The 14,252-nt window shown below is 43.7% G+C and overlaps 2 protein-coding genes across 2 annotated transcripts in view; one reads left to right on the forward strand and one right to left on the reverse strand.

Moving 5' to 3' along the window:
* chlsn (cholesin) overlaps nucleotides 1-14,252 on the forward strand; it is a 129,552-nt gene that overhangs the window by 38,791 nt on the left and 76,509 nt on the right. The window lies entirely within an intron of this gene.
* Nucleotides 7,771-13,848, reverse strand: LOC148645117 (uncharacterized). Its single transcript, XM_088612843.1, has 2 exons — nucleotides 13,703-13,848; nucleotides 7,771-10,619 (listed from the first exon to the last, which is right to left on the reverse strand). Exons 1-2 carry the CDS (start codon nucleotides 13,703-13,705, stop codon nucleotides 9,483-9,485), a joined length of 1,140 nt encoding a protein of 379 aa, XP_088468969.1. The 5' UTR covers nucleotides 13,706-13,848; the 3' UTR covers nucleotides 7,771-9,482.

The following is a 14,252-nucleotide window of genomic DNA, read 5'->3' on the forward strand; positions in this document are numbered from 1 at the left end:
CTTAATCCTTGATTAATCTTTTGCTGTTGCAGGATAGAAAGAACTTTTTATTATTTGGTTTAGCCTCCATTTCAATATTTCTTTCAATTTTGTCTCTTGGCCTTTCCACTATCTGTTTTTATCTGCGCTTCATTTCCTGAAACTGGCATCGAGAGAGACTTTGCCACAGTCATTTCCATTAATATTCTGAAAAAAATCCTTTGAAACAGTTACTAAACAGCATCAAGATGCCTTGCTTTTCGTTCACCTGCGTTAGCTCTAAAACTTAGCCAGAGTCTGCTGCATTCTGGGGTAGGTAAGTTAGTACTCTATTCAAGTGATAGTGGCTTATAAGGCCAGGGCTTGTTCTGGTTTCGATGGCATTATGGGGAGTGACCACACATGACTCCGCCCCTACATTGGACACTGGTCCACCTCAGGAAATACCCCTCCTTGATGCTGGTCTCCACTTATACACCTGGGTGGACTGGAGCAACTGGGAAAAAGCACCTCCTCGCACAAGGTACTACAGCAGTGTCTACAGTGGGGACTCAGGCTTACAACCTGGCAGTCATGAGTCCAGAGACTTAACCACTATGCTACACTGCCCATAAAATTGTAGGCTGCATTCTAGAATGATGATGAAATTACGCTAATTTCTCTCCGAAAACTACTACAGCTCATACTTAGAATTCTCCAGTTTGATGAAATGGTAATGTAAACACTCCACTCTTTGCAGAATATCTCTGTGCAGCTTGCAGCTTTGAGCAGTGAGCGTGAGCTCAGCACAAGGAATACTTCCTTTTCAAATGCCTCACTGCCTGGTTTCATTCTGTGATCTTGTCTAATTGCGTAGTGATGACACGTGTTCACAAGATGTTACAGACTGATCCTGAGAAATGTTTTTTTTTTTCCCCAGACAACATTTAGCTACTGTCTTTTGTACAGGAAAAACAGGACGATTATAAATATCTGGCTTTTGTTGAGGAGGTTACAATTTTGTATTAATTCAGTCTTTAAAAAAGATATGGAGGGGCAATTTGTTTTGCTTGAGATGTTAAAGGCGTACTTGCAACAAGGGATATTTGTTCTGGTTTGTTTTTCCATTTCCTGAAAAAAAAATTCAGACTGACTCAATTTCAGTGGCAATTATGCTGTGAGTGCATTGTCGTTGTTTATGAATTAACATTAACAGAACAACCAAGCACAACCTGACCAATCATCAATCCACAGGGTTCGGCTTTCCAAAAAAACACTGATCCCAGCTGCTTCCCAGTGGCTCAGTCACTGAGGCCGTCTTGCTGATGGTTCCCATACAGACACCGTTCCTGTACCAGTCTCTAACCGCTTGGACAAGACTGAGCATCCCTCTCCCACTCTCCCACATTGGAGCTCATAGTTCACTTCCAGGGGGTGTGTCCTGTTACCCGATTCAAGCAGCAGTACTGAGCAGTTCTAGTACTCAGACTGCTGGTCGCGACTCTCCAGCAGTTACCATTGTGTGTCCAGGTAAATCGTCAGCTAATAAAAACTTAGTTTCATGCAATATGAGCAGTTCAGAATTACTTAATGTGAAGTTGTTTTTAAAAGTAAATAAAACCATCAGTACATGCTGTTGCCACTTTTTTTCATATTTGTTTTTTAACTTTAAGGACTAAAAAAAACAGCAATTTAATCTCATTTTCTTGCATCCTTCTGAATCAATCATTTAAACCGTTATAGCCTAATTATTTTTTTAAGCAAATGCTCTTGGAGCAGTATGTCGGCTTGTTGACTGACTGGTTAACAAGACCATTTGTAGCACTGTGGCCTGGGTGCTTGGGGAGTTTATATGAAGAGTTGTCTTGTCTCTGCATGTTAGAAGGCTGGCTGTAGATGGGTAATGGGCAATATAGACGTATTCCTAATAAAAAGAAGCATGCATCCATGGACTCAGTGGAAGACATTTTTTGGAATGTTCCATCTGAAGGGTAAAATGGCACATCTCTGTTACCTACTGTACATGTCTGCTGGGCTCCACGCCTGTCTTGTGCTGATTAAACCTACCATTGTCCTCATCCCACACCAGAGAGAGATCTTCCGAGACGCCACAGTGGCTGGACACTGCGAAAGAGGGAGGGAAGGGCAAATGCAGCCGAGTCAGTCTGCATTGTTTCTGCTCGCAAGACATTTCTAAATGTTCTGTTCACTGAGATAAAAAAAACTTTTCTGGGTGTTTTTTTCTAGTGATCTGCATTGCTTCATAGCTATTTTAAATTTTATTCCGACATTGAGGTTCACATTTGTACTGCTTTGCTTCAGCAAAATAGATGATATTTTGTTGCTTTTCATCCCTAAACCATCTATAAATGGCCTCAAGGGAGCTACATTCACATTTTACTTTTACTGTACTTAGCATAACAATATTAATGACATTCTCCGAGTCCACCAGGCCTACTCTTTGGGGAGGTACTCTTTGTATTTTGGCTTCCTACTGAAAAGTATTCAGAGCAACTTCAGGCTCCTTAGCAGAAGGGAGTGTTATTGTAGCTGCTGGTGTTGTTCTTGGCTCAGTCCTGACCGCTTGCTGCCATCAAACCATCATCTGTGTTCGTTCATCAGTTACTGAAGCTAAATCTTTTATGTACAGGGCTTGAAGTGGGAGGACATTTTAATTATACTTTCTGCTTTACATTCGCACTCTTGTATAAAAAAAACAACTTGAAGAGTCTGCATTTGTCATTGTTCGCTATCACCTTTAATATGGACCCTTGGTAATATAGTATCTGGCTCCATTTCCTGCTCAGTGTTTGCTCGTTGTTTCTCTAGCTGCTTTGCTGATACTGGGTTTGAGAATGCTGAATCCTGTCAGTCCGTGAGCCCTGGAAACTGATGCCAGAAGCACTTTTTTTCTACGGGGTATACCAACATTGTGCAAATAAACAGGTCCTTCCAGCATACAGTGAACTGGGCATATACTGTCTCTACTCTTTACATTATTAATGAGCTCTGTGCATTCACCAGGCAGGTAGGAAGAGAGTGAAAGAGAGGCATGGGCTTGAGTGGTCCGGGCCTCAGGTGTGGTCACTCACTGGCTTGGCGCCGGTCTGGGCCTCAGGTGTGGTCACTCACTGGCTTGGCGCCAGTCTGGGCCTCAGGTGTGGTCACTCACTGGCCTGGCGCAGGTCTGGGTCTCAGGTGCGGTCACTCACTGGCCTGGCGCAGGTCTGGGTCTCAGGTTTGGTAACTCACAGGCCTGGCGCCGGTCTGGGTCTTTGGTGTCATCACTCACTGGCCTGGTGCCGGTCTGGGTCTCGGGTATGGTCACTCACTGGCCTGGTGCCGGTCTGGGTCTCGGGTATGGTCACTCACTGGCCTGGCGCCGGTCTGGGTCTCGGGTATGGTCACTCACTGGCCTGGCGCCGGTCTGGGTCTCAGGTGTGGTCACTCACTGGCCTGGCGCCGGTCTGGGTCTCAGGTACGGTCACTCACTGGCCCGGCGCAGGTGTGAGACAATGGTCTTTCAGGCACTCTAGTCTCAAAAGGTGGTTGTAACCCTGCTGTAAACTCATAAAAAGTCAATCCAACCACTGTGTTTTTTTTTAACATGTTTGTTCCATCTAGATCTAGTTGCCATCAGCTTACTTCAGGAGTGCACTTAGTGCTGTAATTACAAAACACTTACCAAACCGCTGAGTTGGCACGGTTGCCTCTCAAAACGGAAAACAAGCTGGCTGTGCTTTCGATCTCTCAGCTTACGCTATCAAGGCTTTACTCATGCAAAGGTCTGCGCTCTGCAGTATCCTCTCACAGTGGTGCTGAGGACCTTTAGTTATCTACTGTATCTGGGTTTTTTATGTTGAAAACGTGAAGCAGTGACTTCCCTTTTTTGGAACTGAATAGGGACAGTATTATGTCACATTTTATAAATAAATATGGTTTTGATTCTGGCCCTCGATGGGTTTTAAATACATACCGATGCTGGTTATCTTTTGTGTGCGAAACTGCAGTGAATCAGAATTGCAATGCTGAAGTTAATTGACAGCAACACCTTTATTATACAAGCACCATTCGTAACCCAGCATCTCTGAGCTCTCTACGGAAGAACAAAAAGAAAAACAACAGCTTCTTTATATTGGAGCTACTCTAGTAAACTTACAAGAAAAGGCCAAATATAGTAATGTCTTTTGAAGCCTGATTTAAAGCAGGTCAGTGAAAACAGAATTTCTTGTTGCCTATGAATGTAATGAGGACATGGAAGAGATAGCATTTTATCTCGTATGTAATCTTCATGTTCTGTGTTCCTGTATTTGTTTGAGGTTTGCATGGGTTCCATCAGACTGTTTCATAATGCCTCAATGTTCAGGCTGTGTTTTCATTAATGCAGTACTGCACGAGTGCAGTTGAGAAGAAACAGAGCTCTGTCCATTCAGTCCTCTGCTTGCTTATTAGGTGATTCTTTTCTACCTTGACAGCTCTAATAGGTGACTAATGATGTTCAGACATGGGTGGAAATCACGAGCTATCGAAACCTCCCATCAGAAATAGACTTTGTGTTCTGCAGTGGTCCAGTTAATGGCATCCCACACACCTGAATAAGGGCTGGCGTAAAACCTGGCAGTTCTGTCAGGGTTGATACTAATTCATAACCTCACCCAGGCTCGTGTGAGCAGATATAAAGGTCTTAATGAGCTGCAGAACAGCTACCTTAATTGCTGAAGAACTCCGCAGGAATGAAACCCAGAAGATTCAGGGCTGAGAACTACCAGGGGAAGCCAGTTTAGATATGGCCTCTGAAGTTCAGGATGATGCTTGTTAGACAAATAAGGAGAGAGGTTGATGGGGAGGAGGGCGGCAAAGCAGATCCATTCTCATCAGAAAGGCCAACGATGAGCAGCCGGTTCATAACCGTTGAAAAGGCTTTCCCGCCGGAACCTCAGGGCAGACGTCTGCGGGAGCACTCAACCGCCAGCTTCACAGGCCTGCTTGGCTCATCCCTGTTTTTCCCAGGCACCACATATTCCTACGGCAACATGGAAAACAAACAAAGCAGCAGAAGAAAACGGGGCCAGCAGCTCCATCTGCAAACGCAGTGACATCTACCATGAGAAAACAACACGCTGGTTATCCGCTTTTGCAGAAGTTTTCTTCATGAGACGGGTAGCAGGCACATTTCTGTGTAAATAAAGAAACAAAATGTGTTTTAGAACCGGAATTCCTCCTTCAAGTTGCTGTGATCAAGTCACCCGTCTTCAGTGTTTGTGTTACCCTTCAGGTCTTGTGTATCAGAAGTTAGAATCAAATCAGTTAGCCTCAGCTTCAAAGGTTATCACTTCACCTTTTAGAATTTAGGGAGTTTCTCTGGGGGGAAAGGAGATTATTCTGCTAAACATTCGGGTGGGATCTGCAGTTTGTCTGGTCTCCTCTAGCACTGGTGTGCTGTATGTACACAGCTGACATGGATCAGACAAGGAATTCCTGGCACAATAAGGATGGCGCATGGCAAGACCATGGAAACCTGTGGGAATTCATGCTCGAGAGGCGCTGAACGAGATGTGCAGCCAGCTGGTTTCTTTGGTTATGTTCTTGCGGGTTTCGAGGCTCCAGACGTTTTGTTTGTTCTTAGTCGACGCGTGCTCGGTGGACCTGGAAGTTGGCCGCACGAATCCGTTTGCTTCCCAAGGGGCACTGGGAGCCGGGAGGAGTGGGCGGTGAGGGCGCTGTGGAAGGAACGGTGCTGCAGGGTCACCACCCACTGCTCGGGGCCCTCGCTGGCGTACCTGCCAGAGGAAACGATCCCCAGACTCGGCAAAGAAAGAGAAAATCCTCTTAAAATTGATTTGTAGTCGGGTCCGTTACTGGTATTTACGACACTCTCTGCATGGCACTGTGATTTTCACTGAATTACTACACCTAATCAAGTTGAATACTTAAAAAAAACTGGATGTTGCCAGGTTGCGATTAACTGAAACAGTTTTTTCATACAAATCCTTTTCCAGATTGTGTGCTCTGCCTTCTCTGTGTAGCAGCAGTTTCCTTCTGTTTAGATGTCAGGTGCCCCCTTTTAGGTAATTGAGTGAGTGTGTGTCTTTTTGCCCATCATTGCAGCATTCATTTATATAGACTCGCAGTTGCTGCACACTGACAAGAATGTCAGGGAGAGAAAACAAGGTGTGGTTTACCTTGAAAAGGAAAGGCATGGTGCAGGCTCCTTGGACACCTTATAGCTTCGAGAGGACATCTGTTGAGTTACTGGAAAGCAGGCTGTTGTATACAGCAAGGAAGACTTTGTCATTGGATGTGTGCGTTTTAAGTTTCGGAACAAGTCATTAAATTAAGCTAGCAGCTATGAGACTGTGTCTGTGAAACAGTGATGAAATGAGAAGCACATGATGTCTGAAAAAAGGAGTTTTTGCCTGGCTTGGATGCTCCAGTAGTCCTCAGTGCTTCGGGGTCTTTACTGTATTTTTTCCAGATTTGTTTTAGCTTGGCAAAGTTTAGTTGCCCAAAAGCCTCTGCAGTGATTTTAGGAAGTGATGGGCTTGAAGTGCTTTTGTTTGGGGTTAATTTTTGTGATTTCTTAAGCTTGGAGAGAAAGTCTGCACCATCAATGTTGTCGGATTCTCCCCCCAGTGTGCTGGCCAAATCCATCCACTGCTTTTCATGCACATCAAAGAGAAACCTGAAATTATCTCTGTTCATTTGCTTTTGTTCGAATTATGAGATGAGCAATATGAGAACCTGATCAACAGACTGGAAATTATTCTATTTCAGATATTTTTCTGGCTGACAAACATGGCTGTTAAATATATAATAAAGGGTGGATCTAGAAGATCAATCTAGACAAAACCTTCAAGACAGGCTAAAGAAACACCTGTGTCACCTAAATGTTTTACCTCTGTGCTTACAGTACTTACAGTAAGTAGTTTATTGCCTCGATTGTACAGACGTTCTAGGTCAAGTGCATATGCTAAATGGCTAAGAATCTGGTTTTGGAGGTCAGTGTTTGTGAATGGACTCCTCAGTGGTGATTCATGAACTTCCTGTGAGCAGATGCTCAAAAGAATAGAACCACTGCCAAGTGGTTCAGCCTGTCTCCAGCTTTTCCATTTCCCAAGATCTGTGCACGTAAGAATTGGCTGAAAAGTAAAATTGCCATTAGCAGAGGATCTAAGCCCCATTTCTTATTCTCCATTCTGTCTGTGGTATATTAAATATGTTAATGTCTGGTTAGGTTTGTTTTGTTGAATTATGACAAATTATGTGTGCATCTCTATAGTGAATGAGTACAAGGAAAGTGAGGTTCTCTCTTTTTTGTTTATTAAGCTGGTTCAGCCTCTGAAGCAGTTGTGTCCCACCACTTTGAAAAGAATTCTTGCATCATATTTTTTCTAAAACAACGAGGGCTCCATTCTTTGTATTGCACAGGTTGGCTCTGAATCTACGCGCGTATTCAGCATCGCCATGGCAACCTATAGACAAATTTGCTGGAGGAGCAGAACTTGGCCGCATCACCTCTGACTCAGGATGGTTTATTAATGAGCAAACCAGTTGTCTCCACTAATACTTAATACCCAAGCGTCTGTGTCACTGAGTCTGTACCTGTTCAGTCTTGAGTAGTCTCCCATTACAGGACTGATATGATGGTTATTATCACGTCATCACTATATTAATACTTCATTAATGTATTTATCTCTAAAATGGTCAAAGATATATGCAGCCTCTGATCTAAAGTTATTACCACCTGATTAACCTCTTCTTTTGGTGTGCTGTTTTTTTATTTGCTTGTTTTTGGCATTGATTCACACAGGATTTCATGTAAAATGTTTAATATATTGTCATATTTTATTAAAAAAAATACAGTAAGTATTGTGGATGGCATGGCCATGCTAGGAGTTTTACCAAGCACTAAATTCCCAAGTGCAAGCGCTGAAGTGCTGTGGGAGGCCAGCGTTGTGCAGTTGGTGCTCCTGTGGTGATCCTGGCCAGTTTCTGACGAAATGCAAATTTCCTTGGCCGCTCAGACAGGGAGTCAAATGAGGAGCTCTTGCTCTCAAAGCACAGAAATTGCCCCCCGTGTTCCTGCTCGGCTCTGATTTGATCACACAGTCACCTGGTTCCTAACCCACCACAGAGACGCTGTCACAACGGAGGACTTTTCATTCATTATTTTAGCTCTTGTGTCCTAAATAGTCAGGAAGACCTGACATTTCTAGAAATTCTTGGTGTATTGTGAGACTTGTGCGACTGAAATGAACTTTCGACTTTGCAGGAAAGAATTTCAAATGGGATGTTTGCCCCTCTGAGAACGAACAGAAACACAAGCTTTCTTAGTTTTAATACTGAATGTGAGCATCAAAATTAAAATGGACTTTTAATTATTGGTTACCTCGTGATAAATTTCCCTTATTTACATTGACTTTCTGATCATGTACTTCTGCAGCTGTTGAAAACGGATGTCCAGAGTTGCTCCATGCTTTTTGTTCAAATTCAATGACATTAGGCTGCGCTGGAATTGCTCTGGAGAGGTGAAAGGTCAAGCAGTTGGGCGCCATTGCTGTGCTGCACTGCAGTGAACTCGTTGGGTTATTGGAACGGATAGTCCCCAATAACTTGCCCTCTATTTCAAAGCATGGATGAATGGAGCAGTCGAGTCTGCATTCAGTCTAGAATAGTTTGTAATATTATTTCTCCTGTTGTGCAAAGTCAAAAAGAAAAGGGGGTGGGTTATGAGGATTAACTCATTTACTTGCACATCAGCCTTTTAATTTCTTTTTAGAAGATCTCATCGTACACGCTCCAGTACACTTGAAGTTAACTTTACATACGTGCCTGTCTCCTGAGTGATGCTTGAAGAAGTTATCTGAGCTCTGGTCTCCTGAAATGCAGAACTTTTTTTATTTTTAATTGCAGGCTCTCCTGTTTCTGGTTTTGTTGAACTGCTGTTTTATTTCAGTTTAGAACATCTGCTTTCCCAATGCAAAATATTAATAATAATAATAATAATAAAGCTACAGTGTTATTCAGACCAAGGCTAGTGATTCTGGATTGCTTGTAACTGTGAGATACATGTGAGTTAAACTACTGAACCTGAATGCTGTTTCCAACAGTGCAAGGAATGGGGATATGCTGTTTTGTAAAACTGTCGTTTTTTTCTGGCTCTAGGTGGAAGGCCACTTAATTTTAAAAAGGTGTTTTAAAAAAAAAAACAATTTTGTTCTTTGTTCTTTGTTCTTTGATACCCTGCATTGCAGATTGGAAGCAAAAAGTTTTTTCTTGCTGCAGTTTTTAATGTGAGCCTTTATCATGTCTCGGAAGACTAGATTGGAAAATGTCATTCATTCTGCTGAACAGTTTGATGTGGCCATGGAGGAAGCAAACAGAGCTGTTGGTTTTTGCTTCTAAAGCCTTGCATCTGCCTCTGAATGTGCCTTTACGCAACGGGCGAGGTTCTTCCCTTAGTTAACAGTCCTGTTTGTTAATGATCATTCATGCTGGGATGGAGAAGAGGCTCTTGCAGTATCTCAGCTCTCCTGGTTGTCTGAATTCAGCGATATTGGGTCCTCTTTTCCTATTTCAATGTGGGGCTCCATGATGTTCCGGTTGGCCTCCCGTCTGCTGATGCTCTGGCAGCAGTGCTGGAGGTGCCTCACCACGTCCCTCCGGGCATCCTGGCACGGCTGGCAGAGGAAGACGAGGAGCACCAGCTCGAGGCAGCAGGCGGAGAAGAGCACAAGCTCTGCACTGTGCGTCAGGGCCTGCTTCCAGAGTGAACCCTCACCTGTGTCCGATTCCAGGCCACTTCTGTGGACCAGGATAGAATTGTAGACCAGTCTGCTGCAGAAAGCAGTAAGGCCTACTGCCAGGATCCCTGAACATGTCTTAAGCCTGGAAGGGAAGCTCACTTTGTCTCTTATCCACACGACACAGCAGGTGATGAGGAGGCCCATCAGAAGGAGATAGGGAAGCAGAAATCCAAGGCTGAATTTGGCTATGTCATACTGGGGCGAGGCTTCAGGCGGATCCAGTTGGCAGGCGATGTTCTGATGGATCCCCTCGTGTGTCCCCAGAAGCCCCGTTATCAGCACGGAGCAGAGGAAGGCGGCGAGAGCTGACAGGGCCACACACACGGCAGGATGGCCCACGGCCTTCCTCACCAGAGCTACTCTGGCCCGACTCTCCTCCCACTTCAGAAAACACCCCACGAGAACGTGGAGAAACTGGGCGTTCAAATAGGCAAAGTTGAAGAAGAAGGAAAACACGGCACAGCTCGGGTTAGTGATCTTCGAGTAGGGCAGCAGAATGGTGGGGATGGAGTAAAGAATGATGAAAGAGTCTGAAATGGAAAGGGCACCAACAAGGATGTCCAGTTTTCTGAAGGTGCATCCAGTTCTGTAGGACTTAAGGTAGCTGTAGAGAATGAAACCGCTGGCTATCAGGCCTACTAGAGCAAGGGACAAGTAACACCAGTCCAAAGCTGCAATGTCTTTCCCCAGACTGCGGCCCTCTGTTGTGCTGGTCTCCAGGAGGGTGGTGGTTGTTGCAGTGCTGGTTTCCTCCAGTGCTGCAGTGCTGGTCCTTGTGCTAGACTCAGGGCTGTCTTGGCTGGGGAGCTCTGTTGTAGTTGTACTTGTTTCATAGGATGACCCTGTTGAGCTTGACTGGAGGGGGAAAGAAAACAAAGATGCTGAGTGAGAGGGAAAGAACAGTAAGGGGACATGCTGCAGGATAAAACATCTTCTCTCTCGGTTTTTCATGATTGCAACAAGGGTGCCACCTAATGTTGGAACCTGCTGATGTCTTCAGTAACAGGGTATGGGCAAGGCTGTGCATTGTTTTGCTAGTTCTGGTGTATACTGCTTGTTGTAATGGTACTGTTTGACAATGGTGCCCCTTATTCAACCAAGATGAAATAGCGAGGCTTGATCTAAGATCTTTTTCTCAAACATCAGAAGCCATAGAACGCTGAGCATTCCAGAGGAACTGGAATTGTCTGCATCAGGTCACCCCAAGCGGTGCCATACATTTCTGACCCATTAATAAAAATCGGACCCCTGCGTGACGATTTGTGCCAGCTCTTGGTGTTGTGCCCACACGTTATCCGTGCCACTCAGTCTGGTCCGACACTGGCTTCTTTAAAAGTCCACTCGCACAGAGGAAAGTGATTAAAAGGAATGGGCAGATAAGAGCAGAAGGCTGGAATGCAATCACTCTGAGCTTTCTTAGGCACATGGTCTTGCATTCTCATCTGTTTCTGTTTCATTACTAACAGTTGTGGCTTTGATTAGGTTTTTAAAATTGTACGCTCTTGCACAAGCAAAACTTACATTATGGCCTTTAGATCTCTTGATACATAAGAAACCGTTTAATCATTTAAAATTAGGCTTGTATAGCTCTTTGAGGGATATTACATAATAGCTGTAGTTTTTACCAAACCAATCTGTCTGGCTAATTGTACCTTTTTAAGTCTTATCATGTGGAAAAATGTCAGTTTTCAGGAGGTACAGCAGCCAGATCTCAAATATTTCCACCAATAACTCTTTACTGGTCCCTTTCAGTAAAGCTGTAGAAGAAAAACATTTGGAAGCATTTAGGTACCCTCATTTAACATTCAGAGATGGTAACTGAGTTCCCTGTTGGGTCACAAAGATACCTTGTAGGTCAGGAAGTGAATATTTAATTCATAGTATCTTTACTAGGTTTACTGAACATTCATTTGCCTTAGCATTGAAGTGATAGTGATGATACACTGACAAGATGTGGAATATTCAGCCCACCATCTGAATAGTTAGTCCTGTAATTTACCAAACCACTTTATATCATACGGTGTCGTGAGAATCCGGAGTCTATCCGGCAAGCAATGAGCGTGAGGCAGGGTACACCCTGGACAGGACGCCAGTCCATTGCAGGGCAAGTGCAACCCAATCACACATGGGGACAATTTGGAGGCCACGGTAAAGGCAGGGGGGGGAAATTTGGCACAGACACCAGGATAACTCCCTACTCTTCTCGAGAAATGCCCGGGGAACTTTAATGACCACTGAGAGTCAGGACCTCTAAAGTCTCATCTGAAAGATGGCGCCCAGGTACTGACCAGGCTCAACCCTGCTTAGCTTCAGTGGATAGCCAGTTGAGAGCTGCAGGGTGATGTAGCTGCTGGCCCATCTGAATAGTCTCACCTTAAAAATATTTTATTTAGTGAAGAACTCCCCTATTCAGTGGAACCTGTTAAAATGCATTCTGTTGTCTTGTTTTAGCAATTGAGAAAACTTTCTTTTGACTGAAATGTAGGCAATCTGTTGCTCATGTGACGTAGGGTAGCATCCAGTCAGGACTGCCATTTGTTTTCTGTATGGGCTGATATTGATCAAGCTCTTAGCTTATAATCATATTTGCAGCAGCAGCAGTATTATGTTGTGTTATGGCCTAATTTGTGTTTTTAAAGAGAGAAATATGGAAAGTCTTTTTGTGCCTCTTTTGTTAAAGGTTAAAAACTGCTGCTTACACAGACGCTGGTGGTCTGTTAACTGAAGGCATATTCACTAGACACCTCTTCACTCAGCTTAATATACGATGGTTTCATTGTGAGCACTTCCTCACTGTCCGGCCCGACTTTCTGAATTTTGGCCCTTTCCAGGTTCCTAACTACTGATAGATAGAAGTACTGTATACTGTAGACATCCTCCATCTCCAGCAGTTCTGAACTGTCAGAACAAAGAATCGTGCAAAGAATCTTGTTCCAGAACAGAATTTGCTGCAATGTTCCACTCTCTTATTTAAGTGAGCCTATTTAAAGGCCCTAAAACTGTTCTTTAAAAACATACATTTTAATATTGTTTTTTCACACTTTGTCTCTGGTTTGTCTGGCATCTTTGTATACTTCTGTTAGCTCTCTTAGCATATCGGAAATAATTAATGCTCTTATACTAATGTGAACGACACACACAAGTGGATCTTAACCTGTCTTCAGGCATTGATTTTATTTCTTAGTCGTTTATATATAGCTCCAGATGACGCCGGATATGTGTGCTAACAAGGAAATCATACAGCGGCTGGTGCTCGGCAGCCATTTAAAGAGAGAGGCACATCCTGCCTGGCACAGTAGGTGTTACCCTGGCAGAGCCCACTGGGTGGGAGAGCAGGCTCCTGCCCACATGTAGGAGGCCCTACAGGATGTGATCCAGCCTGGTATAAAATTAGCTGCCAGGTCATGGGCGATTGGGTAAAAAGCAAGAGGAGTTTAAAATTTCTGAAAAAAAGCATGCACTTAAAAATCTGTATGTGCACCATTTCACTGCATCTCAAGATACTGATTTTTGTATTATTAGCGGTGAACACGACCCATATATCATAGAGAAACTGTTCTGTCATCTTTTACAGCTGTTTGCACATCTTTCATGATTTCTGTCTTGGACTGAACATGAGTGCATGTTACAGGGACAGAGTTTCCAAGCATACTGTGTTGTCTCTCTCACTTCACGCCATTGGTACCCGGTTCAAAACTGTGCACAGCGTTTGTATTTGCATTTTTATTGCTTTCATTTTTTTAAAGAAAAAAACATTAAAATGGCAGTGTGTATTCCTTTCAGACATTCTGTTCCTGTAAAACTGAAAGTTTGGAAGTCAGTTTTAGGGTCTCTTGTAACTGCTGTAACTCTGAATGTGCCTGCACCTTTAAAATGCCTCTTTTTTTGTCATAAAATAAGTCAATATTTTATAGAAAAAAAATAAAGCTGTTACTTACCATCTTTTTGTTTTTTATTGACCTTGGTGCGGTTGAAATCTGCGTGCAGGAGAGTTCAGGAGATTTCTTTCACTTCCTCTGAGAGGCGTCTGTCACAGACGCAGCAGAGATGCGTATTATAAGGTGCTGCCTCAGGAATTGGGCTGGTCATGTTTCAAAATTCAACCCCCTGCCGGTGTGCTGGCTTTTTGCGGGCTGCTGTAAGGCATGCAACTTTTTTTGTGTCAGTGCAGCAGGGGTCTTTTGTAATGAAATTGAAAACATGAAAGTTTTCTCCTTTCCAGTTTCACTGGCTCTGTTGCGAACAGAGTTGTGCTGGGCTGACGTGTTTTATCTACATGTATAAGTGGTGTGTATATAGGTTGTGTGCAGTACTGAATTTTTTTCTGATCATTGAGGTACAAAGCTGGAGGTGTCATGATTAAAAATCCCATTTCACGATCAAACCATAAAAAGTAGCAAAATGTTCATTTTTTGTCTGAATTATGAGAAGGATGGAGTGTTTGTCACTGGGTCTGAACTTACCGGGGTTGATCCGAGATCAGGGGCA

This window comes from Lepisosteus platostomus, chromosome 19 (assembly GCF_059453375.1).
Source record: "Lepisosteus platostomus isolate fLepPlt1 chromosome 19, fLepPlt1.hap1, whole genome shotgun sequence".
In the NCBI taxonomy this organism is placed as follows: domain Eukaryota; kingdom Metazoa; phylum Chordata; class Actinopteri; order Semionotiformes; family Lepisosteidae; genus Lepisosteus; species Lepisosteus platostomus.